This window comes from Peromyscus eremicus, chromosome 13, assembly GCF_949786415.1.
Source record: "Peromyscus eremicus chromosome 13, PerEre_H2_v1, whole genome shotgun sequence".
Taxonomy (NCBI): Eukaryota; Metazoa; Chordata; class Mammalia; order Rodentia; family Cricetidae; genus Peromyscus; species Peromyscus eremicus.
In genome coordinates, this window is record NC_081429.1 from 37,620,097 (window position 1) to 37,646,289 (window position 26,193).

Here is a 26,193-nt window from a genome sequence, read left to right on the forward strand (position 1 = left end):
CCACCAATTTTGTACTGTTGGACTGGCAGGAGATGCTTGTGACTTCCGTGTGCTGGGGCTCCTAGGACCCCCTAGCCACCTCCCTCTGGGCAAGTGTCCTGGATCTGGCATAAGGGATAGCTTCCTTCCGGAAGCCAGTGTCCCTGAGTTGTGATCTTGGCTCTGACTGTAACCATCTGTGGGAACCTCTGCTTCCTAGAGTTGGTTGACGGGGATTGGGTTGACCAGCAGCTGAACTCAGGATGTCCCCTGGGCTGACTGTCTTGTGATTCTAGGAAATGGCCTGGGATGTCTGCCCACAGTGGCAACAAATTTGGGGACTCAGTGAATCCTGGGGACCTGGAAGCAGCCACAAGGTCTCTGGGTCCACCTCCCTGCCTCTAGAGTCTAGAACTTGTGCGTAAAACTACCATGCTCGGGGCTGTCTCTTGGATGCAGGAGATGTTGGCTGCTTCAGAAGTCAGAACAGAGCTGTACCGAGCGTCTTCACTGTTTCAATGGCATTGCATTCTCTAGGGCCGGGTCATTTCATGAGACTCCTGTCTTTGCTGGACATAGTATGTGAGCAGAGAAAGGGAAGGCTGAATTATATATCCTGGAATGAGCATTAGTATGGTATGTATTGGCGCCGTGAGACAGGGCCACTGAGATGCTGTATTCTCAGCGCTATATCCCTAGTAGATGATGGATTGGCATAAGCAATGGGGTTAGGTGTACTCTGAGGCTGTGTTACGGAAAGTGTGGCTTCCAAACAGTGCAAGGTAGCGTACTTCTCATATGGGCTGCCGTGGAGCCTCCATGTGAAAGTGACAAGGAGCCCTAGGAGCAGGTCAGTGGCACAGATAAGCCAGTGAGGGTGGACTCTCCAAGGGGGCTCAGAGGACGTCGCACATCCTGAGTGCCTGTAGGGGTCTCTTGGAGGACATTGGTTTGTTCTGAGCCACCCACAGGGTACCATAAAGTCAACTGAGAGTTGACAACATTGAGAGCTGGGAGCCCCCTGTTTCTGTTACTTAAAGATGAAATGGGCTTTCTTGGGGAGATGGTAAGGTCCCGGAACAGGAAATGTTTAGATTCCAGGAGGACCATCATTGGCCAAAGCTGGCTGTGTCCACAAGAGCATTTTAAAATTCTGACTCCCAAGCCACTGAGAGTTCTGTCTTTTTGGGGGTGAAGTGGGGCCTTGAGGCCACCAGGGTCTCCCTGCCCCTCTCTCCTTGCTCTCCCCCCGCCCCCCCTGTGCTGTAGTGGGTTGAATAGGAATGGCCCCCATAGACTCACGTATTGAATGCTTGACCCATAGGGAGTAGCACTGTTAGGAGGTGTGGCCTTGTTGGAGGAAATGTGTCACTGGGGGTGGGCTTTCAGCTCTTATATACTCAAGCTAGGCCCGTTGTGGCACAGTCTCTTCCTGCTGCATGTGTATCAAGATGTAGACCTCTAAGCTACCTCTCCAGCACCATGTCTGTCTGTATGACGCCACGCTTCCTGCTGTGATGATAATGGACTAAACCTGACGTGTAAGCCAACCCAATTAATTGTTTTCCTTTATAAGAGGTGCCATGGCGTCTCTTCACAGCAATAGCAACCCTAACGAAGGCACTCATCTTTCTCCTTTTTTGACGTAGGACCTCACTACGTAGCCCAGGCTGGGCTTGAACTTGCTTTAATCATGTGTTAGCTTCCCAAGGGAAGACTGTGTCCAGGCAGTCAGGGTTTTCAGAGGACTCCCCAGGGGCTTCCATTGCCTTCTGAAGGCCATCAGGTTGGGGTGACTGTTGGCACTTGCTCTTTTCTTTCTTTTTTAACTGTCCAAGTAATTGTTGTTTATGGAGTTAAACCAGTTTTTAGCCCACATATTCATGTTTCATAGTTTAGGAACACAGGTCAGCAACGAATCTCTGTTGAGCACAATCCAAACAGTTCTTTACATTCTGAAGTCACTTCACACTCTGGGACACACCAGCCTTTCTCATTTCTTCAAACTCTTTCATGGAATCATAACTGTTGTATTTTAAAGCTAACATTCCCTAACAATCATTTCTGTAGAAATCTGCATACACCTTCTTTCTTGGTTCAGCCATGCCAAACTTATAGGAAGTGGGAGCTCCCAGGGCCACAATGAATGCGCCAACAATGTGAACCCTTAGATGCTTGGCCAGAAGACCATGCATCTAAAGTTTCGGCAACATACCGGAACTCACGGTAGTGAATGTCCTCTACACCAACGTCCTTCTCGGTTTTTGCAGAAGATCGGCACTTGTTCTTGTGCTTGGTATTTCTATGGTACTGTCTGTGGGCCAGGCATGGTGGTGCACATCTGCAGTCAATCCAAGCCCTTAGGAGGCGGAGGCAGGAGGATCAGGAATTCAGGGTCGTCTTCTGCTATATAGTGAGTTCAAGACCAGCCTGGGCTACGTGAGATCTTTTATCAAACGATTTAGAACTATCAAAGGAAAAGACAAATGTGTGTAATTAGCATAGCAAGTGTGTGATCTCATGGGGTTTGGTGCTCAGAACTGGTTTAAGTTAAATTTATTTTAGCAATTCGCAAAATACTACAGATGGTGTTCAGATGGAAAATGAAATCCAATTGGGCCGGGTGGGGACAGGCACGTCTGTGGGGGCACCTTAACCCTTTCAGGAGCCTGGGCAGTGTTGGTTAGTTCTAGAAGGTGCTGTGGCGACAAAGAGGGCTGTTGCCACAGTCCCTGTGGATTACGGGCTCCACCAGTTTGGAGTCCAAAATACAGGACACTTTTTCTAGTCCCATTTTCCCTCCATATCTTGGGAATCTTTTGGTGTTTTTTGAGACACAGTTTCTCTGTGTAACAGCTCTGGCTGTCCTAGAACTTGGTTTGTAGACCAGGCTGTTGGCCTCGAACTCACGGAGCTTTGCCTGGCTCTGCCTCCCAAGTGCTGGGATTAAAGGCGTGTGCCACCACCGCCCAGCTTGGGTTTGATTTCTAATATGCAAAAACAAAAACACTGGAGTCTATGATATTGGCTGTCTGCCTTGCTTGCTCAGCCATGTCATCAGTGAAGGCAGGGCAGGGCCTTTATAGGGCCCCCGAGGAATAGCTTTGTTCCTCCCTTCATATTTCCTCTATACTCATAGGAAGCAGCTGGCACTGGGAGGCAGGAGAGGAGCTAGTGTGTGATGGCTGGTAAACCAGGGGACTTAGAGAGGCTGGTGGTCTTCCCCTGGCAGGTCCCCCCTCCTGAGCTGCAAAGTCGGTTTCAAAGTAGCTATAGCCTTGAGCTGTGGAAGCACCTAGGTGTCACAGAGGGATGGGGGTCAAGGGAGGGCAGTGGGGGAGCCTTCTAGGAGAGAAACCAAGTTCCCACTGGCCTGGGAGTTGAGTTGGAAGTTTTGGCTGAGATCCAAGGAAGGCACAAACAACACGGAAGGACCCGGTGTCCTGGCGGCCGTCCTCTGGAAATTTCACCTTTTAGGGCAAGCCAAGCTTGTGGTGGGAACTTCCAGGCACCTGCCTGTGTGTTGCTGAGTGGTTGGCCACACATCTGGCTGGCTGAGGATGGCAGTGGGCATCCCGACCCTCGGAAAAGTGGTCCTGCCCACTGTGACGGCCACAGATGGCAATAAACAGCACCAACATCCGGGCGGCTTCAGACGCTCCAGTCAGACAGACACCCACCGGCATTCTGAGCAGCCTCGGGTGGACTGTGTCAGGGTTCCCCGGGCCAGAAGCCAAAGCTGCTGGGACTTCTGCCCTCCTCCTCTGGTGGCACCCCAGCCCTCTCTGGGACACACAGGGCTTTTTTTCTCTTTCCTCTTCTAAGCCATTGAAGAGACTCTGCTTGGAGGTGGCGGGGAGTTGGGGTGGGGAGGGGAGGGGAAAAACAACCTCTCCACCTTACTGCTCGGCAGCTGGAAAATTGTTGTCATCTGTTCTGCCTTCCATTTGCTGGGAGTGGGAAAAATGTGGAAAATTTGGGAAAGAAATCTCAGCCCCTCACATAATGCTCCTTTCTCTCAGGGGCTGGTAAGCCTTGCCTGTTCCTCTGGGCTCAGTCTCCCTTTGCTCTGGGGTCTCTCGCTTTGTTTTCTGTAGTTTGGAGCTGCCCTTGGTTGGGGATTGGGGCTTGGCTGGCCTGGGCTGGGAGGCTGGAGTCCAACCCCTGTGCTGGGGCAGGTTGAGCTGGGGTTGAGGTTGGGGCTGGGTTGGGACTCGGAGCAGGGCCGGGCTGGAGGGGAAGCCACTGTGATGTCATTCAAGAGCTGCATAGCTCCAGGATGATAAGTGAAGCCCAGGGGACCCAGCTGGCTGGGATTACAGACAGAGTTTGATCCCACTGGCTTCCTACAAGCCAGAGTGAGCCTGAGCCGAGAGGGGGAGAGAGCGAGCTAGAGTCCAGAGAGGGAGGGAGGGAGGGAGGGAGTAGTGTGTGTGTGTGTGTGTGTGCAGGGCCAGTCTGCACCGGCTCCTCCCACCCCTGACAGTCCCAGGGAGCCTGAGGAGGACACTCAGCCTGAGAACTGTAGCCCGGCAGGAAATTACTTGAAACTTGAAGCAGAGGGGACAAATCAGAGTGTTCCCACAGCCTTTCTCCTGCTCTGTCCAGAGGGTAAGTGCAGCTGCGTTGCTATCCACTCTGTGTCTCCTGTGTGGGCTCCTGCTGGACCTGGGGTGGGCGCTTTCTGTGTGGAGCTCAGTGTCCCTCAGACCTGATACTGGTAGGGTATGAGGCTGTGCGGGGCCACCTCTGAGTACACTGGACTATGCTTGTGTCAACCTTGTTAGGTGTCCCCTCCCAGGGGTGCTCTCTGGGTCATGTTATGGTTGCTGCTGCTTTTGGTGGAAGGGTAGCTGGGTGGAGGATCATGGTGGATCTGAGTTGTTTGGTCTCTCTGGGCAATGGTTCGTCTTGAGTGGAAATGGGGTGTGTAGAGAGAGTGTCACAGGAGTCCACCGTAGGTGGCTTGTGAAGTGTTATTTGGGGGCACTCCCTTATTTTGTAGATGAAACTGTGGGGTCCCCAGGGCTGACTCTAATACTCCCCATTCACGACTTTCTCCCCGTCTTCATCGGCAGGGCTCTTGGCCACTCTGCTGTTTCTCCAGCCAGGGCTCTCTGAGTGCCCGGGCAGCATCCTGGCCTGGCAGAGGACTTGGTAGCTATTTTTACCATCCTGAATGTGCCTGGACTATCTGGTGCTTGGATAGGCGAGGGCAGGGAATGTGGGTGCGCCAGGCCCTGGTTTTAGCGCCAGGCTGGGGAGTCAGGTGCCGGGTCTGCTGGGCTCCTTGGGACAAGACAGGTGAAGTCTGGCCAGGAAAATGCACATTTGTTCTGTATGCACGGGCTGACGTGTGACCAGGGTAGGTCATTTGTCTTCTAGGTAGGGTCCCTGCTGGGTAGGGTCTGAAATGAAGGTCACAGTCACCGTCTCCCACTTCCTCCCTCTGGAGGGCATGGTATGAATCTAACCAGGATGATTTGTGGGAACAGTACCTCAGGTCCTTCCTAAGGAAGGCCAGGGAATGTAGCTGTCACTGTCACTGGACTGGACCCTGTATATCGTGTTGCCTTGAAGTTCTTGGTTTCCTATCGTAGCTGGAGAGCTAGCCCCTTCTTCTTCCTCCCAGGTGCCATTTCTCTAGCCATCCTTACCTGGAACCATCACGGAATCAGGAGCATTGCACATGGAGCCAGGTGTCAGCTTGACATGTCCTTGCAGGGTGACCTTCAGCTCCCCATAGCGGCCCCTGATCACCACTGTCAGCCCGTAAAGTGGGCTGAAGGGCTTCCTCTGGGCCTTTCAGCTCTAAAAGCTTGAGGCTTTTGAAATGGCTCCCTTTTGTTCAGGGAGTCCCTCCAGGTCTCAATTCCGGTGTCGTCCCCCCCCCCCCCCCCCCCCCCGGTCTAGAGCTGTAGTTTTTCTCAGCTTCCTAAGCTGACTTCTCTGCTCTAATGACCACCAGTCCAGATGTGCTGTCTCTGGACACTGGCTCTCCCACCTGCCCCCACCCCTCTCTTTTGCTTCAGCAGGAGGGGTAACACTCCACCCTTCCTGGATCCGTGGAGGTGGGTTTGTGTGTAGCACTGGTGAGGAAGAATTTGACCTGTAGAGAGACCACGACCATCCCCAATCTTGTCATCTCTCCTTTGTTTTCTATAGACATGAAGAGTTCTTTTAGGTGCGTGCTGTTCAGGGTGATAAAAAGACAGGGGTCTCTTTTGCCACACCCGGGCTCATCGGTTCCCCCGCCTACAGGAACCTGAGGCCCCAAACTTGCTTATATTACACCAGTGGACAGCTCTCCATGTGGACCTAGGTCCACTGGGTGGTGTGTGCTGGTGCCTCCTTTTTCTTGTTTCCGAGACTGTCCCCTCTGTGGTTCCCTTCAGAGGTTTGGGTGGTGGCCTTTCCACCTCTCATTCTGCTGGTCATCAGGCTCCAGGGGGTGCTCATTCCCCTGTAGAAATTCCCAGAGTTCTTTGCAGCCTGAGCTGGCATCCTCCTAGATGGCTATAGAGGAGAAGTGACCCCAGGTAGAAGCCAGGCTGGCCACTGAGCCCAAGAGGTCCCTGTCACCAGGCCAAGGATTCACAGGAGCCCCTGGCATTGCTGGGCCATTGGCCATGCTTCTTCTTGGCCTTGTCTGTTCTCCTGTAGATCGGTTTAAGCTGTTAGGGTGCTCTGGGCAGGAAGTTCTGGGTCCCCCAAAGGCTTGGATTCTGTCAGTGTACTCTCCTACTTCTGTGTGGAGCTTAGATTCTTCACATTAGTTCTGAGTGCTGGGCATCCCAGAAGCAGCACCCTAACTTTTAGATGAACATGTCTTTTTTTTTTTAATTTATGTGCATTGTTGTTTTGCCTACATGTATATCTATATGAGGATGTCGGAGTTACAGACAGTTATGAGCTGCCATGTGGGTGCTGGGAATTGAACCTGAATCCTCTGGAAAAGCAGTCAGTGCTCTTAAACACTGAGCCATCTCTCCAGCCCTTCTAGAATATTTTTTTAATGTGCATGCATTTTGCCTATAAGTTGGAGAATAAATGAGCGTTTAAAGTCCATCTATGGGCCCCAAGTTAAGACATGTTCATCTAGGGGCTGGAGAGATGGCTCAGTGGTTAAGAGCACTGGCTGATCTTCCAGAGGACCGGGTTCGATTCCCAGTACCCACATGGTAGCTCACAACTGTCTGTAACTCCAAGATCTGATACCCTGATACAGATATACATGCAGGCAAAACACCAATGCACATAAAATAAAAACAAATAATTTAAAAAATATTCTAGAATTTCATCAGATACGCCAAGATGCCCTTGGCCAAGAAAGTTATTGTTCCCTGGGCTGTAGTATGACTAGGGACATCTGTGGGCTAGTCTCTGCCTAAGTCAGTTTACAAGGACTTGGCCTAAGCTGTGAAATAGAAGGAATCCCTGCTTTATGGATATTTTTGCTGTAGTACTTTTAGGGAGGATCCTTTGGGGGGATGGCTTGGGGGTCCACCTGGAACCCTGATTGTCTACTGGGTTGTATGAAGAAGATACTTGGAGAATGGCAGGATTATCACAAGCTTTTGGGGCTACTTAAATGTAAGGCAAGGAGGATTATTGGGATATCTAATATGTGCAGGTTGTATTCTCCACAGAGATAACCTGTGGGGTTACGTTGAACTCCGAGAGGCTCCATTCATATAGACCATATGGTGTTCGGCACTCTCTGGGCACCAGGGCTAGAGAGAGAGAGAAGCTAGAGGCCTTCCCTCGGGAAACCCTCGGATTCTTGGAGAAGATGGGTACAGTTGTCAGTAATGGTCGCTCGGTGTGTGGTGGATTCACAGGGCAGATGAGTTCCAGGGGCCTCTCCGAGGTCAGGGTCCAAAGAAGGAGGCCTGAAGGAGGAGACAGAAGTTTTTTGCCAGTGGGATCGGGAGTCTCAGGAGCAGTGCGAGGAAGGGCCTTTTGGGAGGAGGAACAGCATGTACTGCATGCCAGAGAGAAGAGCCCAGAAATAGCCTGGTGAGAATAGAGTGGAGACTGTGTATGGGGCGTTGAGGGCTGTAAAGAAGAGACTTCCAAAGCCAGGCAGGGCCGCATGATAAAAGAGCTGGTGTGTCCTTCAGGAGGGTTGGGCTTCACCCTCGGGTAAGGGTTGGAAGACAGAAAGCAGAGGATGGAGAGAGGGAGAACATAGCATGCTTGGGTGTGCCCGGCCTTGCTCCGGGGGGCTTAGCTCTTGAATGCTGCCACTCAGCAGACCCTTGAGTAAGCATCCAGACCCTCACATGCATCTTGGAAGCCGCTCCAAAGTGGTTTAAGTGGTTGATGCAAGCTGACTCGGCCATTTTAAGGTGGGAGCTGTTTTTCTGAGTGAAGGGTATGCCGAGGGTGGGGGATGGAGTTGGGGGGCGTGCTTTCCCTCTGTGTCCTCTTCAGAACCACATCTCGGTGGCCCTCCTGGTAACTGCCAGTCCCATCTGCTGGCTACCACATACTACCCCTTCCATGCCTCAGCCCTCAGAGTCTGTGGAGAAAGGTGGAACACAGCTGCTGTCCCAGCTGCCTCTTGACCCAGCCCCCCCCTTTCACTCCTGCTCATCTATCCCTCAGTCACACACCAGCTTTAATCTCCCAGTGTCGCTTTCTTTGCTTGAGACTGTCTTCATGTGTAGCCCAGACTAGCCCCAAGCTCACCATCCTCCTGCCTCAGCTACCCGAGTGCTGGGATTAGAGGCCTGTACTATCATACCGTGCCTCCAGTATTACTTTTAAGGAGCACAGAGACCTCCCTACCCCAATGCATACTTTATTTATCTCTAAACTGCCAGTGTCCAGGGTGGGCACAGTGCCTCTTCCCATTGGCACTGTATCGATAGCCTTGCCCATTGGGTGGTCATTGCTGTTCTGGGTGATGTATTCCAAAGAATCGTTATTTGTTTGACATGGACCCAAAGGACTTTTTATCACTCAGTGTCCCGCGCTGAAACCCCTCATAAATCACTCACTCTTCCATGCATGCCTGCTGGCTGCTCAGGTTAGGTTTCTCCTCTGGGATTTCTCCTAAGATGGGGGGTGCCTTTCTCAGAGCCAGTCAGACCAGCATCTCAGCGTCTCCACGGCTGGGCTGTCTGTCCCGATGTCTCAACATGCAACATCTCCCTGCTCCGCATTCGGATCCAAATCTCAGATCCAAAGCTACAAATAGCATGTTTACAGTGCTGAGACCCAGCCCCAGCTCCGGCCTCCCAGTGAGAATCCTTCAGAAGGGCCCTGGGCTCTGCATTCTTAATAATTCCTGCAAGAGTCCTGAGCATTAGAATTAACAAACACTTCCCAAAGAGTCGCTTAACCTTACCACCTTCCACATCCATGTGTCAGATGGACGCGCCTTGCCCCGTCTGCGTCCTGGCCTGTGGTGGTACTGTTGTTAGTGCTTGGCATACCTCCGCACAGGGTGCTGCTGGGAGGGAGCTCCAGCGCGTGGGTCCACATCCAAGTCAGCTGGGGATTTTCCTCAGATCTTTCCAAAACTATGACTCGCCCATCTGGATCCCTGCCCTGGTGGAGCAAGGGGCCCCTTGGTGCATGCAACCAAACACAGCATCCTGCGCTGAGTCCCTCTCCCAGTGGCTGCTAGAACGAGCAGATAGTCAGATGAAGTGAGTGGGGCCTTGAGTCCACCGTGGACTTGTCAAATTTCCTGGAAAAATGGACAGGATGCAGCCTGTGACAGAAGAGGATGCCCAGCCAACCTGCTCTGGGGGCTTGCTGCCCAGGATTGATAGCAATCTGGGTGTCTGGTATTGCTAATCTTTCTATTCTGTTCTCACCTGGCCAGGACCCATGACCCGTCCCAGCCAGACCCTTCTTCTATGCCAGACCTCTCTGAGTCGTGACCTTCTTCCTTTTTTTTAGGGACTTTACTTGACATGCTTGTGTTGGTTGCTGGGCCTCGCATGAGCTGAGTCCGGTGACTCCTCAGCCTATAAGCCTTAGATCCCCCCTCCCCCAGCCCCTCACGGATCCCTCTCTTCTCCCTGCCACTTTATCCTATTCTCTGGTGTCCACCTTTCCCTTTTGCCCTTCCTGCTTTGATGGATTGAAACCAGCCTTGTGTTCCGGCTTCTTGTGGTCCCGCTAAATAGGTTTTAATGTGACTGTGGTGGGAAGAGGGAGCCAGAGAATGTGCGCCCTGGCATGGGGCGCTGGAGGTACTGACCTGGGTGTCCCTAAGAGGAGGAGGTTGAGAGTGCTCCACAGGTTGGGTATTTCTCACTGGGCCATCAGATGAAGCCTTGCTGGGGCCTGGGCAGGTCTGCATGCCCTTGATTTTGCCCTTGTTACAAGGTAGAGGGCTACTCAATGAAGGTTCCTGTGGTAGCTCGGAGGGTGGGGCCCCGTGGCCAGCCCTAAGCAGCCAGGAGCAGCTAGGCCCCCCTTCCACACCCCCCGGAGGACAGCAAGAGATGTTTGCCTTTGTATTTCACAAGCAGTATTTAATTAAATAATTTACACCTCTTCGATTTTCTTCCTGAGATTCAGTGGCTTGGCCGTTGACATTCCGGACGTTGCTGAGAACAATAGCCCACGCGAGATATGTTACATGGCAGGACAAGTTTAATATTGACATTTTCGAAATCAATGCAGAGTGAGGGCTGGCTGGCTAAGAGGGGGAAGAGGAGGAGCCGGGAGGGGCCAGGTCAGGTGCTGAGAATCAGCCGGCATGCTCCTGCCTGCCTTGGGGAATGCTCTTCTTTTACCAGCTCCTGGGTAGATTCTGGGATGGCCTGGATCGGATCATCACCAGTGGCTCTCCTGGCCGCTGTAGCTGAGTGAGAAGAAGCTGTAGGGCAGGGCAGGTGGAGCTGTGGAGAGCCTGGAGATATAGGGATATGACGACGGCATCTGTTCTGTTCCCTGTGCGGAGGGTCTGCAGCTGCCTAGGCTCAGAGGAGGGAGGGCAACTCTTCCTGCCCTCTGGCCCAAGGGACCCACCCTCCAGAGACCTCACAAACCTCTGTGGATGGCAGTCCTTGGTTTTGGTACTTGTCCCCACCAGAAGCAGCCACTAAACAGGGAGCCAGTTTTCAGAGAGACAGGGCCAGAGGCAAGCCTCCTGTCCTATACGTTACTCCTCTGGAGATAAGGGCAAGGAAGACAGAGAGGCAGCAGGACCCACCTTAATGTTTAGGAGTCTGGCCCTAGGTAGGCGGGTGGCACTCTCAGGCCACAGTCCTGAGAGCCAGGGCCGTCAGGCTCAATAGGCAGCTCTGTGTCACTTAGGGCTGGTTGCTTGTGTAGCTCCTAAAGCCTCAGTGGAAACTGAGGCCAGAGTTGTAGCTGGCTGGCCCTGGGGAGCATGTCTGGCCAGCGTCTCTGAGAGCTCTTGAGTGGCGTGTGGTGGCCTGTGGCATGTGGGCCCTTGTGCACAGGAGCACTGCTGGAGGCATTCCTGTTTTGTGGTCGTCCGATCACTTGTTTTTGGCCATAGTCTTCTGTACGAGGGTTTGTTTTCAGTGGCTCACTTTGGGCCCGAGGGATAATTCTTGGGCATGGCAAGATCGCTTGTACTTTTTGAAGTGTTTGTGGCTTTAAGTTTAAATATTTATTTTGGATTATTCCTGCCTTTTGTGTGTTTATTTTCTCTCCCCTCCACCCCTGTGTGTGTGTGTGTGTGTGTGTGTGTGTGTGTGTGTGTGTGTGTGTGTAAGTGCTGTAAGAAAAAAGTTGTGGAATCCAGATTTCTTGGTCTTTAAAGTACATTAGTTCTCACGGAGAGCTTCCACAGATACCACACATTTGAAAGTGGATTCCTTTGCCTATCTGTGCCTCTGTTTCTCCATCTTTCCTGGAGGCACAGTCCTCCTTGAGTAACAGGGGTAGCAATACTGCATGTGTGAAGTGCCTAGTAACATGTCTGGTACACGGAAACTGGTCCCCAGTTCCTGCCTTCTAGCCGTGACTGGTGTTTGGATATGTAAACAGACCCTGCTTCCCCCTGAGCCCTCTGTGAGAACTCGGTGTGGACACGTCTTCGTGTCTGACTGACTGATTTCTATGGCATGTGTATTTCTCAGGGCTCTTGGGTCTGGCTTTGTGTATGACTGGGTGGTGGTGGTGGTGGGGTGTTGTCCAGGCTGGAGTTGGTGCAGCCTTTGGGAGGTATCTTTTTCTCCCCGATACCTAGGGTCTGGGTTGGAGCGTTAGGAGAGGAGGTATGTGTGTGGGGTAGGGGTGGGGGTGGGAAGGCTGGAGCGGGGGCTGCTGACTCCTTAGGGTGTGAAGTCATTGAACTGCCCTGGCAGGGGAGGAGTGGCCCTTGTTTCTGAGTCAGCCCTCTGGCCCCAAGCCACTCAGCATTCACTTTTTCCTATCAGAGAAAGTGTTGCTCTTTGTGGGGGGGGGTCCCCAGAACTGTCTGCAGACAAAAGGACACCCCTATGACTTCATACCTAAGATGCTTCTGCTAGTGCTCTGGCCTGGCCCTAGCACCCCACGAACCCTCTTTTACCTCACTCCATAGGAGTTTGGCATGGTTACTTCTGGAGCACCGACATCCAGCCTTTCCATTCGGGGAGCTGCAGGGATCTGAGTGCTTGTTTGGGGGGAGCCTCCTGCATTCCTACCTCGGCTCTCCTTCCCTTCCTTAGAGGCTTCTATGTCCTGAGTTAGGCCTGCTGTTGATGGGGTCCACGAGGATGTAACAGTGCTCTGGGAGAAATATGGAGAAACTTCTGGAAATGTGACAGTGGGAGGGAAGAATGGCATTGTCTGAACTGTTTTGGAAAGTTCTTTGTGTTGAGCTAAACGACAGTGTGGAAGGCCAGGGCTGGTTTGTCTTAGCTTTAACTTTGACATCAGCCTCTTTGCCCAGCCTAGCACTGAGCATGCATGGATCCTGCCCAGTCACCTGCCACCCCTGGGATGCTCCAGATCCCCTCTATTGCAGGAAATGATGAGGTCTATGTATTTATACCTCCAATCCTCTGGGACTCTCCTTGGCTCCCCTGCTTGAAGGTTGACTTTAGGGGAGGTCTGGGTCTCCATACTTAAACCTTATATGCTTGTGTTTGAGGTAATGCCTCTTCTCCTGGCCCTGCTGCCTCCAGCCTAGGGCAGGACTCCTAGGAATTGAAAGCAGTGGAAGCTTTCTGAAGTGCGTCCTGTAAGGGCTGAGTAGGCTCGGGATGTCCCCTTTCAGTATTGGTGTTCATGGTCACAGAAGTCATGGCTCCCATGATATCACTGTAGGGTGTCGGCTCATTCAGCTGCCAAGTGTCTTGAGTTCAGTGAGTAGGGGTTGTCTTATATGATTCAACATGGTTCTGTACTGTCTTCATTTTATTTTATTTTTTTATTAATTTTGTGTGTGTGTGTGTGTGTGTGTGTGTGTGTGTGTGTGTGTACATGGGGGCCAGAGGTTAAGAGGTTAACACTGAGTGTCTCTTCCTGACCTCCATCTTTCTCTACCTTATTATTTGAAACAGGGTCTTTCTCTGGACCTGGACCTGTAGCTTGCCTATTCAATATGGCTAAACTGGTTGACCCAGGGATTTATCTATGGTTTTTTATTTTTAATGTGAGTGCTGGGGATTGAACTCAGCTCCTCGTTCTTGTGCAGCATTCTTGCACATTCTTGTGCTTTCCCCATTGAACCGTCTCCCGAGCCTCTCACCCTCATATTAAGAAGAAGGTTGCTGAGGCCCATGGGGTACTTCGTGATGCTCTGGTTTGGAGGCTGGTGATGGACCACAGCTGCACACTGGCCTGGGCCAGTCTGCACAATCTTATGCTGTATCTCTCTGAGTGCATTGAGGGTTCTTCCCCAAAAGCTTGGTCGGGGGAGCTGGTGTACTTCCCCTTTGCTATCCTCAGGGGTTTGGGGTTCAGGGGATGGGAGCCTTTAGCTCTTTTTTGTGGGGGTGGGGGATATCACTGATGAGTGTGACTGCCTTTTGCTGACATCTGCTGTCTGCTGTCTCCCTGGCTGTCCTTGCAGAAGTGGTGGGTCACACCCAAGGGCCTCTGGACGGGAGCCTGTATGCCAAAGTGAAGAAGAAGGATTCCCTGAATGGCAGTTCGGTGCCTGTCACTGCTGCACGGCCTGCCCTGTCAGCCACTCCCAACCATGTGGAACACACACTGTCTGTGAGCAGCGACTCTGGCAATTCCACAGCCTCCACCAAGACAGACAAGACCGATGAGCCTGTTTCTGGGGCTGCCACTGCCGCCGCGACCCTGAGTCCTCAGGAGAAGAAGGAGCTTGATCGCCTGCTAAGCGGCTTTGGTGTAGACAGAGAGAAGCAAGGCGCCATGTACCGGGCTCAGCCACTCAGGTCCCACCCAGTCGGGGGCCCAACTGTGTCCTCCCCTGGCCGCCACATCGTCCCAGCCCAGGTTCACGTCAACGGCGGGGCTCTGGCATCTGAGCGGGAGACGGACATTCTGGATGATGAGCTGCCCATCCAGGATGGGCAGAGTGGGGGCAGCATGGGCACGCTGTCCTCCCTGGATGGGGTCACCAACACCAGCGAAGGTGGATACCCAGAGACCCTGTCCCCACTGACCAATGGTCTGGACAAGCCCTATTCCGCAGAACCTATGCTCAATGGTGGAGGCTACCCCTATGAGTCTGCCAGCCGGATGGTGCCTGTCCACAGCAGTCACTCAGCCCCCATTCGGCCCTCCTACTCTGCTCAGGAGGGTTTAGCCGGCTACCAGCGTGAGGGACCCCATCCAGCCTGGTCACAACAAGTGGCTAGCACCCACTGTGGCTATGACCCCAGTGGTCTGTTCCGATCCCAGTCCTTTCCAGAGGTAGAGCCCCAGCTGCCCCAAGCTCCAGCTCGTGGGGGCAGCAGCCGAGAGGCTGTGCAGAGGGGGCTGAATTCATGGCAGCAGCAGCAGCAGCAGCAGCAGCAGCAGCAGCATACTCTCCTACCACCCCGCCAGCAGGAGAGAGCCACACTGCAGAGTCCTGCCAGCAGCAAGCCTAGCCCCCAGCTGTCAGCAGAAACCCCCATACCTGCTCTGCCAGAGTTCCCAAGGGCAGCCTCTCAGCAGGAGATCGAGCAGTCCATTGAAGCCCTCAATATGTTGATGCTGGATCTAGAACCAGCTTCAGCGGCTGCCCCTCTTCATAAGTCCCAGAGTGTTCCTGGGGCCTGGCCAGGGGCTTCCCCACTTGCTTCTCAGCCCCTCTTGGGCTCTTCCCGCCAGTCCCACCCACTGACCCAGTCCCGATCTGGCTATATCCCTAGTGGGCATTCCCTGGGAACCCCGGAGCTGGTCTCTTCTGGCAGGTCTTATTCACCTTATGATTATCAGCTGCGCCCGGCTGGATCCAACCAGAGTTTCCGTCCAAAGAGTCCAGCCTCTTCCACCTTCCTTCCAAGCCCCCATAGCTCTGCGGGGCCTCAGGAACCCCCAGCCTCTCTCCCTGGTCTCATCACTCAGCCTCAGCTCCCACCAAAGGAAACTACTTCAGACCCCTCCCGAACTCCAGAGGAAGAGCCGCTGAACCTGGAAGGGCTGGTAGCCCACAGGGTAGCAGGTAACAGCTTTGGAGACCATGGGACCTGGGAAACCTCTCCTTATTTCCCCCCCCCTCCCCTGTTTGGTCTCTGTGGTCTGTTGGGGGAGAGGTAGGCACAGCATAGATGAGAGACCTGTTTCAGCCTGGGGAGGTCTTGGGAGTGTTCACTCAGCCATCCCTTCCTATATAGATCATCTATTAGACACTAAGCCAGGCATTGGGACTCGAAGATCAGTGTCTCTCCATGCCTGCCCTCTGTTAATTTGCAGTTTGGTCAGGGAATAAGTACATAGATGATCCTGACAGAGGACAAATTGTGCGGTGACAGAGCAGAACCAAGGTCCCAATACAAAGCTCACCAACTAAGTCAATCAGGGAAGGCTTCCTGGAGCCAGTGACTTAGGGGATAGATGTTTTAAGCAGAGTGGGGGCTGCAGCTGTTAAAATGTTCACTGTCCTCACAGCTCAGGGCCTTGGGACCGTGGTAGAAGGCTAGAGGGAGGATTTGGATGTTGTTTAGATGTTATTCACTCTAACAGGAGTGAATCCCAGGAGGCCTGTGAGAGTACTCTGAAACAGTGGGGTTCTGTCTGATGTTCACCATGATGGGGGCTTCAGGAGTCTCGTCCTGTGAGGCTAAGGTCTTCCTAGTCCCGCTGTTCTGTTAGTTCTTGCTAAGACCCACCCGGTATGGGTGACTCCAGAGAGAGAGAGAGAGATCTGCAGAGGAACCTGCTGAGAGGAAAGGCCAGGAAAGAGCCATGTTGGGGGAGATAAGCATGGGATACCCTAACCCACAGCCCTAGTTTGTGATACTTCCCCTGGCAGCCAAAATGGGTGGGAAATCCTGCACCCAACAAAATGGCCGCCTTGGTTGTGAGGTGAGGCCCAGACAGGAGCGGCCCAGGGACTGTGGTGGTGAGGTGAGTCTTGTGCCCAGTCCCTCTGCTGACGGGGTGGGGTATCTTTGGGAGAAGTGGAAGCCAGGCAGCTGGCTCTGCCCTCTGCTCCTTCTCCTAAATTTAGGGGCAGCTGAGTCACCATGCCAGCTGCAAGGCAGGAGGAGACGCCCTCCCTGGGAAGGATGGATGTAGGTTTGGGGAAGCAGTTCAGCTGATCATTGGCTCTTGGGTTGGGCTCAAGGCTGGATATGGGGGAGGGGACACTCTGCTCCTGAACTTCAGAGTAGAGACGACCCCCCAGCCCCCGCTTGGTTCTACTCACTGGCAGCTTACAGTGGACCATAGCGGAAGTATTTACACCATAAAAAGTGGCCGTTGGCCAGGTGGTGGTGGCACATGCCTTTAATCCTAGCACTTGGGAGGCAGAGGCGGATCTCTGTGAGTTCCAGGCCAGACTGGTCTAGAGAGGGAGTTCCAGGGTAGTTCCAGACAGTTCTAGAGAAACCCTGTCTCGAAAAACAAAAACAAAAATAAAACAAAAATAAACACAAAATGTGGCCATTGGGGCCTCGGCTCCCTGGAGAACTTCTCTTCCAGGCTGCTCTCCCTGCTTCACCTGAGCCTCAAGGCCCTGGACCTGTAGCTCTGGGGCGAAGTACTCAGTGTGGTGGTCCAGATGGGACACCCGACTGCAGCCACCTTCTTGCCCCCTGTCAGCTGGAACTGTCTCCTACCCGCTTTACTCTGGAAAGAGGAGGGGCCCCCCAAGTTCCCCGGTGTGTCATTCTCCTCCCTGTGTTTTATTGAGTGGTGGCGGGGTGCTGGAGAACAGTGACGTCCCAGTGTAATGATGAGCAGATCCAGGGGACTTGTAGACAGCTGGGGCAGGATGAATTTCCTTCCCCTCTGGAACCCTGCCCTCTAGCTTGCGGATGGCCTGGGAGGAAGGCTGTCTTGGAGTGGGTCTCCATTCAGGTTTTTTTCTCCTCCCAGCTTCTGAAGGGTTCACTGTCAACTTCTATATCCTGTTGCCGCTTTGGTGTCGGCTGCCATGAAGTCACAGGGAGGAGTAAGAATATTGTTGGCACCACGTCTCTGTTCCCTTACCTTGTTACCAATCTCCATCAGCTACAAGTGACTCAGCCAGGAAATAAGATGAGCTGCACGAAGGGGACAGTTTTATCTGGTCACCAGGCCTATAAAATTCCCCCTTTGGTCCATGCCCTGTCAAGGACAGAATTTCTTGTGTTGGAAGGTTCTGCTTTCACAGTATCCTTAGCATCCTTTTTGTGGCTCTCCGTTGCTTGTGCAGGGAAAGGCACAGGAAGATCCAATGCATAGAGCATTCTGAGAGCCAGGGTGAACAGACTTCTAGCAATGCCATTCTCTGCTTATTGTATGTTCTATTGCAAGAAGCTGGAGCGTAAGAATCCATTGACTTACCTGGGAAGCTCAGATCCGAGGGAAAGGCTGTCTTGACCTGGTGTCTCCCCTAGTTTCCTCCTCTGGTCTCCATTTTCCTCCTTGGCTGGTCTCTGTGCCCCAGTACTGTGTCCTACTTCATTCCATTTGGACCCACCCACCCCTCCTGTCTTGTTTCAGTGTTAAGTTCTGAGAACGTAGTGGCAGTTTCTTTAACTAGAAACCTGTAGTACAAATGAAATGAAGAGAGACATTCGCTGTCACCACTGCCATCTAATACTGGATCGGATATTCCACCCAGGACAATAAGATGAGAAAAGGAGAAAAAAGTCTGAGTTGGAGGAGGGGATCTGCCCAAGTGAAGTATCTCATGCTACTGATTCTGGGATCAGATGGATCTGTGTCTGATGCTTCTAGAGGTGGAGATTTCAGTCTTTATCAGAAGACAGATGTGTATCTTATCTTTAAGGGAGTCAGGTTTAGGAGAGAGCTAGACTCTTAGGATGAAGTTATTTGTAATAAGAGCTGTGGGACCAATTCCACGAGGGAGAGATGGAGAAGAGATCATTACTGTCTAGAGATGTTGGGAGGTGGTGGTAGCTAGTGGAGTGCGGTGTCCACTTCAGCCATGATGAGTATAGTGGTTTTGAAAGTGAGTGAGGTGCTCGGGTGGAGTGGGTTCTCAGTAGGCGTAAGGCATTTTTGCAGAACAGTGAGTGGCTACGGAGCAGGAAGGACGGCTGCCGTCCTGTCTCGGGATGGTCTTAAATTTCAGCCCTTGACGGTTGGATGTGCTGAGCAGTCACGTGAGAAATCATTAGGTGGTTTAGTCAGGAGAACGATCCACGGTCAGAATGGTATTTCTGGAAGTGTGTCTGGTAGGGCCTAGCAGGAAGGCAGCAAAGCAGGAGTGACTTTGATCTGGAAGATGCTAGGTGCTTATCAGATAGCCCTGGTGGTGGAGCCCTGGATTGGAGTACTGACTTTAGTCATGGAAGAGACTAGATGATGCCATGAGAACCAATGTGCTTACAGATGGACCAGTGGGGAGGGGTGTATTCAAGACGGTCTAAGGCAGTGGTTCTCAACTTGTGGGTTGTGACCCTTTTGGGGGTTGAAGGACCCTTTCACGGGAGTTGCATATTAGATATCCTGCACATCAGATATTTACATTATGGTTCGTAACAGTAGCAAAATTGCAGTTATGAAGTAGCAATGAAAGTAATTTTATGATTGGGGGGTTACCACAACATGAGGGACTATATACAACATAAGGGACTATATTAAAGGGTTACAGCATTAGGAAGGTTGAGAACCTCTGGTCTAAGGCTTTGTGAACAGAAGAGTGTAGCCTCCTTAACACAGGGTGAGGGAGAGGAGGCTGATGTGATAGGAGATGGAGTTGCAGGGGTCTGCTGAGGCGATGGGGGTTCCCCCGGTGTAGAGGTGTATGGTTGGAAAGCTGTAGATTCTAGAATCTTTTCCCACAGGTGGAGGTTAATGCTGTGAACTTGGAGGAGGTCTGTGTCATAGGCATGGAGAGAGAGAGAGAGAGAGAGAGAGAGAGAGAGAGAGAGAGAGAGAGAGAGAGAGAGAGAGAGGGGAGAGAGAGAGAGAACGAACAAACTCAGGAAAATGGCCACAAGGGAAACAAAGGCGTAGCAGGATCTCAGTATTCTCGGGTGGTGACAGGAGCCGGGTACAGTGTGTCATTCAAAGTCAAGATGGGAAAGGAGTTGAAGGAGAAAGGGTGGGATCATGGGGTGGGGGGTGGGGAGAGAAACCCATGCAACTGGCCAATGAGGTAGACTGGGGATTGTCAAAGACATATTTTCAGTTGAGTGCTGGTGACAGAAGCCAGACCCTGAGCGATCGGGGAGGAAGTGGACGAGGAGTGAGGACAGCTTGCCAACTACTCTTTGGAGTGGTTTTATGATAAAGGGGGGCAGAGTAGTTGCTGAGGTGGGGAAACAAGGCATTGGAAACTAATGGTAAGCGTCGTGGGCGTGTTTTTAGGTAGAGATGGAGAGGGGCTGAAGATGGGAGAAGGAAGAGAGAGGAGAGAAATAAAGTGGTGGGCAGAAAAGGAGTCTGGGAACCTGGTGAGCACTCAGGCTCATCAGAGAGTTCAGATACTGCTTCACCAAACTGAGGAGGCTGGAGGACAACGAACTGGAATCCTGGCAGCAAGCTTTAGGGCGTGGATTGAGAAACAGCTTCGATAGTTCATTCTGCACACGGGGCTGTGTTCAAGGCCCATTCATCATTCAGCTCTAATCTGGGCTGTTTGGTAGTCTAGGATTTGGGAGAATGTTGATAACTAATAAAACCTTTACCCTCATGGCAGAATTGGCCTCTAAACTGTTATAATATTTTAGGCGGAAGGTTAAATGCTGTAGAGATAAAGCAGAGTTGTGCCTTGGGGGGAGTGGAGGATGAGTGGGTGCTTGGCATGGTGAGGAAAGACTTCACTGGGCAGTGAGGGGCGTATCATTTGGAGAGGTCTGTGCAAAGCCCCCGAGGCAGGAGTGTGCTTGGAATGGCTGGAGCAGAGTGACCCACATGAGGTCTAAGAGGTAATGGGAATGGAGCCAGCTTAAATTTGGTCTGGCAGGTGCTCCTAAGAACTTGGAGTTTTGGTGTGTGTATTCTGAGAAGCCTTAGAAAGGATTTGGTCCAAATGGTGACATCACCTGGCTTCTTCTAAAAGTATCTGTATGGCCAAGATGGGAGGAGGGAGGTCCATTCGGAGGCTGTTGCTATCGATCGGCATGGAAGATGGGAGGAAGATGGTGGAATGTTTGGGAGGTTCAGCCAGGAAGATTTACTAGATGTGGAATGTAAGAGGAAAAGAACAAAGATAGGTCCTTGTCCCGAACAACTAAATAATAGAGGTGTTCCTGGATGACCCGAGACCTTGGCTTAGAGGGAGTCCAGTGTAAGAAGCCTGTGAGGCTTCTGCGAGGGTCAGATTCTGACAGCCAGTAACTAAGGGAAGAGGTTGGAGTTGAGCAAGGCTGGGAGCAGTCGAGCAGGCCCATGGGAAGTACCAGCCTCTGGTGCAGAACCTGAGATATAATGACAGCTTGCTAACCAATAAGGTGAAGGCAGAGAGATGCAGCAGGGCCTTCTACAGCATCCTCTAGGTTTATCCCAAGGCCTCCACTTGTGGTACCCAGGGGCTTTGGGCAGCAACTAAAAGAATGAGGAGCCCCATGGGGAGAGGATTGCTTGGGCTAATGTGATTGAACTATGAGGGACTAAGACAGGCAAGGGGTGTGACCTTGGGTCTCAGATTGGTAAGCCATCCTGGGTTCAGAAGGGGTGGGTGACCCTGAGAGAAAGGGAGACTCTTGGATGGCCTAGGTTAACTGTAAAGTGCAGGCTAATGGGACTGAAGTCTCCAGGCCCCGGGCTGCTACTGGGGTTAGGCGGGCAGGAAAGCCACCTGCCCGTCAGAGGAGCAAAGGCCCTGGACCACCCTGTCTTTTCGTCTCCTCCCCACCCCATCTCCCTCCAGTGTGTGGCTCTATCCTGGAGTCAGAACAAGGACTAACCCTGATTTCTTTTTCTTTGTTTTTGTTCTGTTTCCTGTTGTTTAATGCCTCGTGTCCCCGCGTTCTCAATGTGTTCCGCGTCCACCTGTCCCCTGTGCTATTGGTGGGGTGCTTTCTATGCCTGGTGCCTCCCCTTCCTGCCGGCTCCCCTGGGGTGTGGGTGGACAGTGTACAATGCCAGACTGCAGGGCCTGAGGCAGAGTGGCGGCTTCCGACCCTCGCCTCTCCACCGGCTCCGATCTGCCTCCGCCTCTGGTGGGTTGCTCCGAGTGTCCATCTTCGTGGCTCTGGGCCCTTGCCTCAGCTTTCACCCTCTTCACCAAGAGCTGCCTTCCAACCCTTCCTCACCATCTTCTTCCTTTCCCTCCCAGCTTCCCTTTCTCCTCCTCCTCCCTCCCCCCCTGCTTTCCTACCCCTCTTTCTCTCCCTCCTCTCCAAGGCCCTCCCCTCCCTTCTGCTTAGCTGGAGGCCTGATGCTTTTAGCTTGGCCTTGCCTGCTGGGCACAGGGTCGGAAGTAATTTAGGGGAGCTTTCAGAGTGTCCTGTGGAGATGTTGGTGTTTCCAGTGAGGTGCCCAGTGAGGGTCCCAGTCACTTACCCTCAACCACCCCAGGTGGGATCGTTTGGGCTTCAGGGCCAAGACTCAGAAGGCGCCAGGCTGTGTTTGCCCTGAGACCACCACATGTCAGACAGTAAAAGGTGGCCCTGTCCCTGCTGCACAGTACCCCTCTGATGCTAAGGTCCGTGGCCCACCCCCAGCCTGTGCCCATCTGTGACTTTGGACGAGGGCCTCAACTGTTCAGAACCCACGTTCCCAGTCTGAAAGCCCTGCCTTGCCTACATGGCCCCACCCGGCGCTACAGCACTCTGCAGATGGGCTGCTCCTACATTAAGTTCCTGTTAGTTTATTCTAGGACTATGTCAGCTAGTGTCCTAGCCTCTGGGACATGCAAGCTGCTAGATGCTTGTCCTTTGCTCATTCCTGCCTGACGGCCAGTATCAGGGAGGAGACCATGTACCCAGGCTTCTCCAGTGCCACAGCCTTAAGCAGCTCCTCCGGGCCGAGGGTCCCTTCACTCCTGATAGCGGTGTGGTATCTGTTGTCCCATAGACCCTTCTGTCCCAGTCCACTGTCAGATTGTCCCCTCCCTCTCCGTTCTTCCCCCTCTGCCTTTTTCTTGGCCCACCAGTGGGGACTGTAGTGTTAAGCTGGGCTCAGGGTCTGTTCAGGTTATGGGGCAGTGGACCTGTCCCGAGGGGAGCTGGCATGGCTTGCCCTGGAGCTGCTAGTGTGATCGCGCGCGCGTGGCTTTCTAGTGCCCTGGCCCAGCAGGTGGCTTCCATCCTGGATCCCCTTACTTCTGGAGCCCTGGGCATGCGGCCGGACCACCTGGAGCTGAGGAGTCCAGTCTTTTGGAATTCGGAAGGCTGGAAAGAAGAGTTGGGTCTGTGGGGGTGGGTGGGGGGGACAAGTATCTGGGTCCATGGGAGAGGTCTGCGTTGATGCCTGTGGTGACACTGTGTGACTCTGAGGATTTATCCATGTGACTCTGAAAGAGGGTCAGTGCTTTGCTAAAGTGTGTGGAAAGTGTGTGTGTGTGTTTGTGTGTGTGTATATATTTATAAATTGATGCGTATATTTATATATTGACCTCTCTAAATAGACACACATGCACATGCATGTTATTAGGTCTAGGAACCATACAGCACTTTGGGCAGAGAGCTGTCCCCCTAGGCACAGGGGGGCTGTCCTGGGGACAGTGAGGGCAGGGCCTGACTCAACACTGCTCCTAGGTGTATGTGGCAGCTCTCAGGCTATGGTGACCACCTATCATCATAAAGCGGTGGGGAAGATGGGGTACCAGCCGGCCCCATGTGGTGAAACAGCCCTTAGAGGCTGACTGTGGGGCAATATGAGCAGAAAGGCCACCTTCTTACCATCAGAGCACTCCACTTCTCAGTACTCAGCAGCCTGGTGGGGAGAGCCTTCCAGAGCCGTTGATGGCTTCCCTTTTCCTACTCAGCTTCCTCTGGCCCTAAAGCCTGCTGTAGGGAAAGTTAGGGACCAACCAGATCACTAAGGCCACACCACTGCGGTGTCCTGTGGCCTTCCTGTGGGGCTAAGACATACACTCTGTGTGTGTGTGTGTGTGTGTGTGTGTGTGTGTGTGTGTGTGTGTGAGAGAGAGAGAGAGAGAGAGAGAGAGAGAGAGAGAGAGAGAGAGAGAGAGAGTGAGAAAGCACTTCTCCCTGTGTGCATGTAGCAAACAAAGTCTTGGAGAGAAAAACAGTCCAGGAGACTGAGGAAATCCTGAGTGGAGGTCTGCACAGACAGCAGGCCCCCTTTTGATGGTCATGCAGTTTTGGGGATGTGAGAGGGCTTCTCTCTCTCTCTCTCTCTCTCTCTCTCTCTCCCTCTCTCCCTCTCTCTCTGGCCCTGGCTGTCAGCTGGTGTCCAGAGTCACCACTTGGCTGAGGAACAATGAGGCTCTCTTCTCTCCTCTCTTCTGTGTCTGTCAGGCTCCCTCTCATAGAAAGAGACCGAAGAGAAGGACCATAGCTCTCCAGGCACTCTGGGTTAGCTCTGGGCTTGCCAAGGGGACAACAGTGAGACACTGTGTTCCGAGACGGAGTGCCCTGACCGGCTGCCGGTGCCATGGACCACTCTCTGGGAATGGTCAGCCCTGTGGGAGTGGATTGTGGGGGTCTCTCCTCTTCTGTAAGGGGAGACTTTGTACTGCAGTCCCCTCACTCTTTGGAGATCATTTGGTCCACTCCCCTGCCTCCGGCTAGAGCATGCTCCCATGTGCCATCCTGGCAGTGACAGGAGGGGAGCTGAAATAACTCAACTACGCTTGCTCTCAAGTGCCTGTCCACTTTGGGCAGGTCTGTGTCCTCTACGGGTGGCCAGCCACACATGCGGAGCAGCCTCAGTCCACAATGCTGTCCTATGGCCCTGGGTCTGGAGGCAGTGCCAGGAAAGGATGGGCAAGAATGTTCTCTGCCCCTCCTAGAGGGTGACTCCCGTGGAAACAGACCTCCTTTTCTAAAGACAACACAGGGTCCCCAAACAAGGTAGTGGCCACTCTTGAAAAAGCAGAGCGATTGCCAGAGACTGTGGTGGTGGTGGTGGTGGTGGTGGTGGTGGTGGTGGTGGTGGTGGTGGTGATGGTAGCGTGGGGGGGGGGGGGCCCATAACCAAAGGCAGCTCTTATGCATTTCCTTTCACCTTGGGGCTGAACTCAACTCCGTACCCCCAGAACTTTTGTAAAGTTACTCCTTTGTCACAACGTTATTAGAAAAGTGGTGGCAGTGTGTGCTTCCTCCTAGTGTTTCTGCCAGGAATGAGCCCAGAAACAGGGCTAGGCCTGGCCCACCCTTCCCAGAGGCCCGAGCTGGGCAGGGCCCGGTTGGAGGAAGGAGAAGTGGGGGCTGAGGCCAGAGGAGGCCTGAGTTCTGGGAGCCTAGAGTTGCTGGCAGAGTCTGGTGTGGCTCCAGATGTCCAGAGCCCACCTCCTCTCTTTAGTCCCTGTAGATTCTCCCAGCAGCCCTTACTCAGGACCGACACACCCTCTTCTTCTTCTTTTTTTTTCTTTCTCTTTTGGAAATCAGGGCATTCTGAAGTTAGGGGCTTATTTAAGCAGAGCAGTTTGGGACTAGCAGGATGCAGTCCGTTTTAGTCTCCTTGTGCAGGTAGGCAGGGCTGCTTCTGAGTAAGCACACACGGAGATCTGGTGTGCCCTCTACCTTCTGTATCTAACTTGTACCATTGGCCGCTGGTCTTGCCCTCCCCTGGCAGGCCCCCAGAGCCTCCATCACAGAGCACGTGCATGTGCACCACAGTGGCTATGTCTGAGCGAAGTGGTTCTGCCCCAGGCAGCACTTTGCTGTTCACACTAAGCAGGGAGGCTTCCTGGGCAGTGTAGGCCATGGCAACCATTTGTGGCTGTGCCAAACTAAGGGCTGGGGACCACCTGGGCTGTGCAGATCCCACTGCAGAGGATGAGAGGAGAATCAGGCTATATAAGGGTGAATCCCACCGGGCTGTCCTGGCTGTGTTCCTCAAGGCCGGCATTGCATGTGTGCATTTATACATGCATGTGTACACGTACACACTTCCACTTGTGACTAAGGGTCCCAGAGGTGTGTTCATGTCCCAAGCTCATGTGACCTAAGCCCCTTAGTTAGTCCTGGGGACAATGAAGGCAGAGATGAGAATTTAAAATAATTAGGCCTAGAATCCAGCTCTCAGGGTTGGGCCTTGGCTCCTGGGACCTGGGAAGTCAGTATTCTAGGATTCTGGAAGCCAGCGCAGTGAAATAATAGATTCCATGCCTTGGCCCAGCTGTGAGGAGAGAAGATGGGGAGGAGGCAGGGTGAGGCTAACATGGACAGCCTTTGTAGTGGGCTAAACAGGAAGTGGGGACAGGAAGATGGAGCCCTTTGCTCTCACTTGCTTGGCCTTTGCCAGAGTAGGGTATGATGGGAGCCTTGGCCTCCGCCATGGCCGCAGCCACGGTGGGTTGATGAGAGGAAGTGCGCTGCTAAGGAACTGCTGTAGGGGAAGTTGGTTAGAGGTTTCAGGGGTGCACTGGATGAAAGCCAGGGAACCCCTGAGATCAGACCCACCGCAGAAGCCAGTTGTGGCTGGCGACTCCAGAGCGTGACTTGGTCATTCCTTTGTTTCCTCCCACTGGGAGCGCCATGTGCAAGATGATGCAATTCAGCCCTTTCCAAAAGTCCTTCCCAGAGGCTCCATGTTGCTTGTTGGTTGATGCAGTTGCCTTGGAGACCCTCC

At 52.9% G+C, this 26,193-nt stretch overlaps 1 protein-coding gene and 1 pseudogene across 6 annotated transcripts in view; one reads left to right on the plus strand and one right to left on the minus strand.

The window, feature by feature from the left end:
- Window positions 1–26,193, plus strand: part of Tns1 (tensin 1) — a 174,184-nt gene that overhangs the window by 114,407 nt on the left and 33,584 nt on the right. For all 6 annotated transcript variants that reach the window (XM_059278370.1, XM_059278366.1, XM_059278367.1 and 3 more), the window contains one exon: window positions 13,979–15,532. In XM_059278370.1, the coding sequence (XP_059134353.1) occupies window positions 13,979–15,532 (1,554 nt within the window). The remainder of the gene's footprint in view (window positions 1–13,978; window positions 15,533–26,193) is intronic.
- On the minus strand, window positions 1,860–9,824 carry LOC131923580 (cytochrome c oxidase subunit 6C-2-like; annotated as a pseudogene).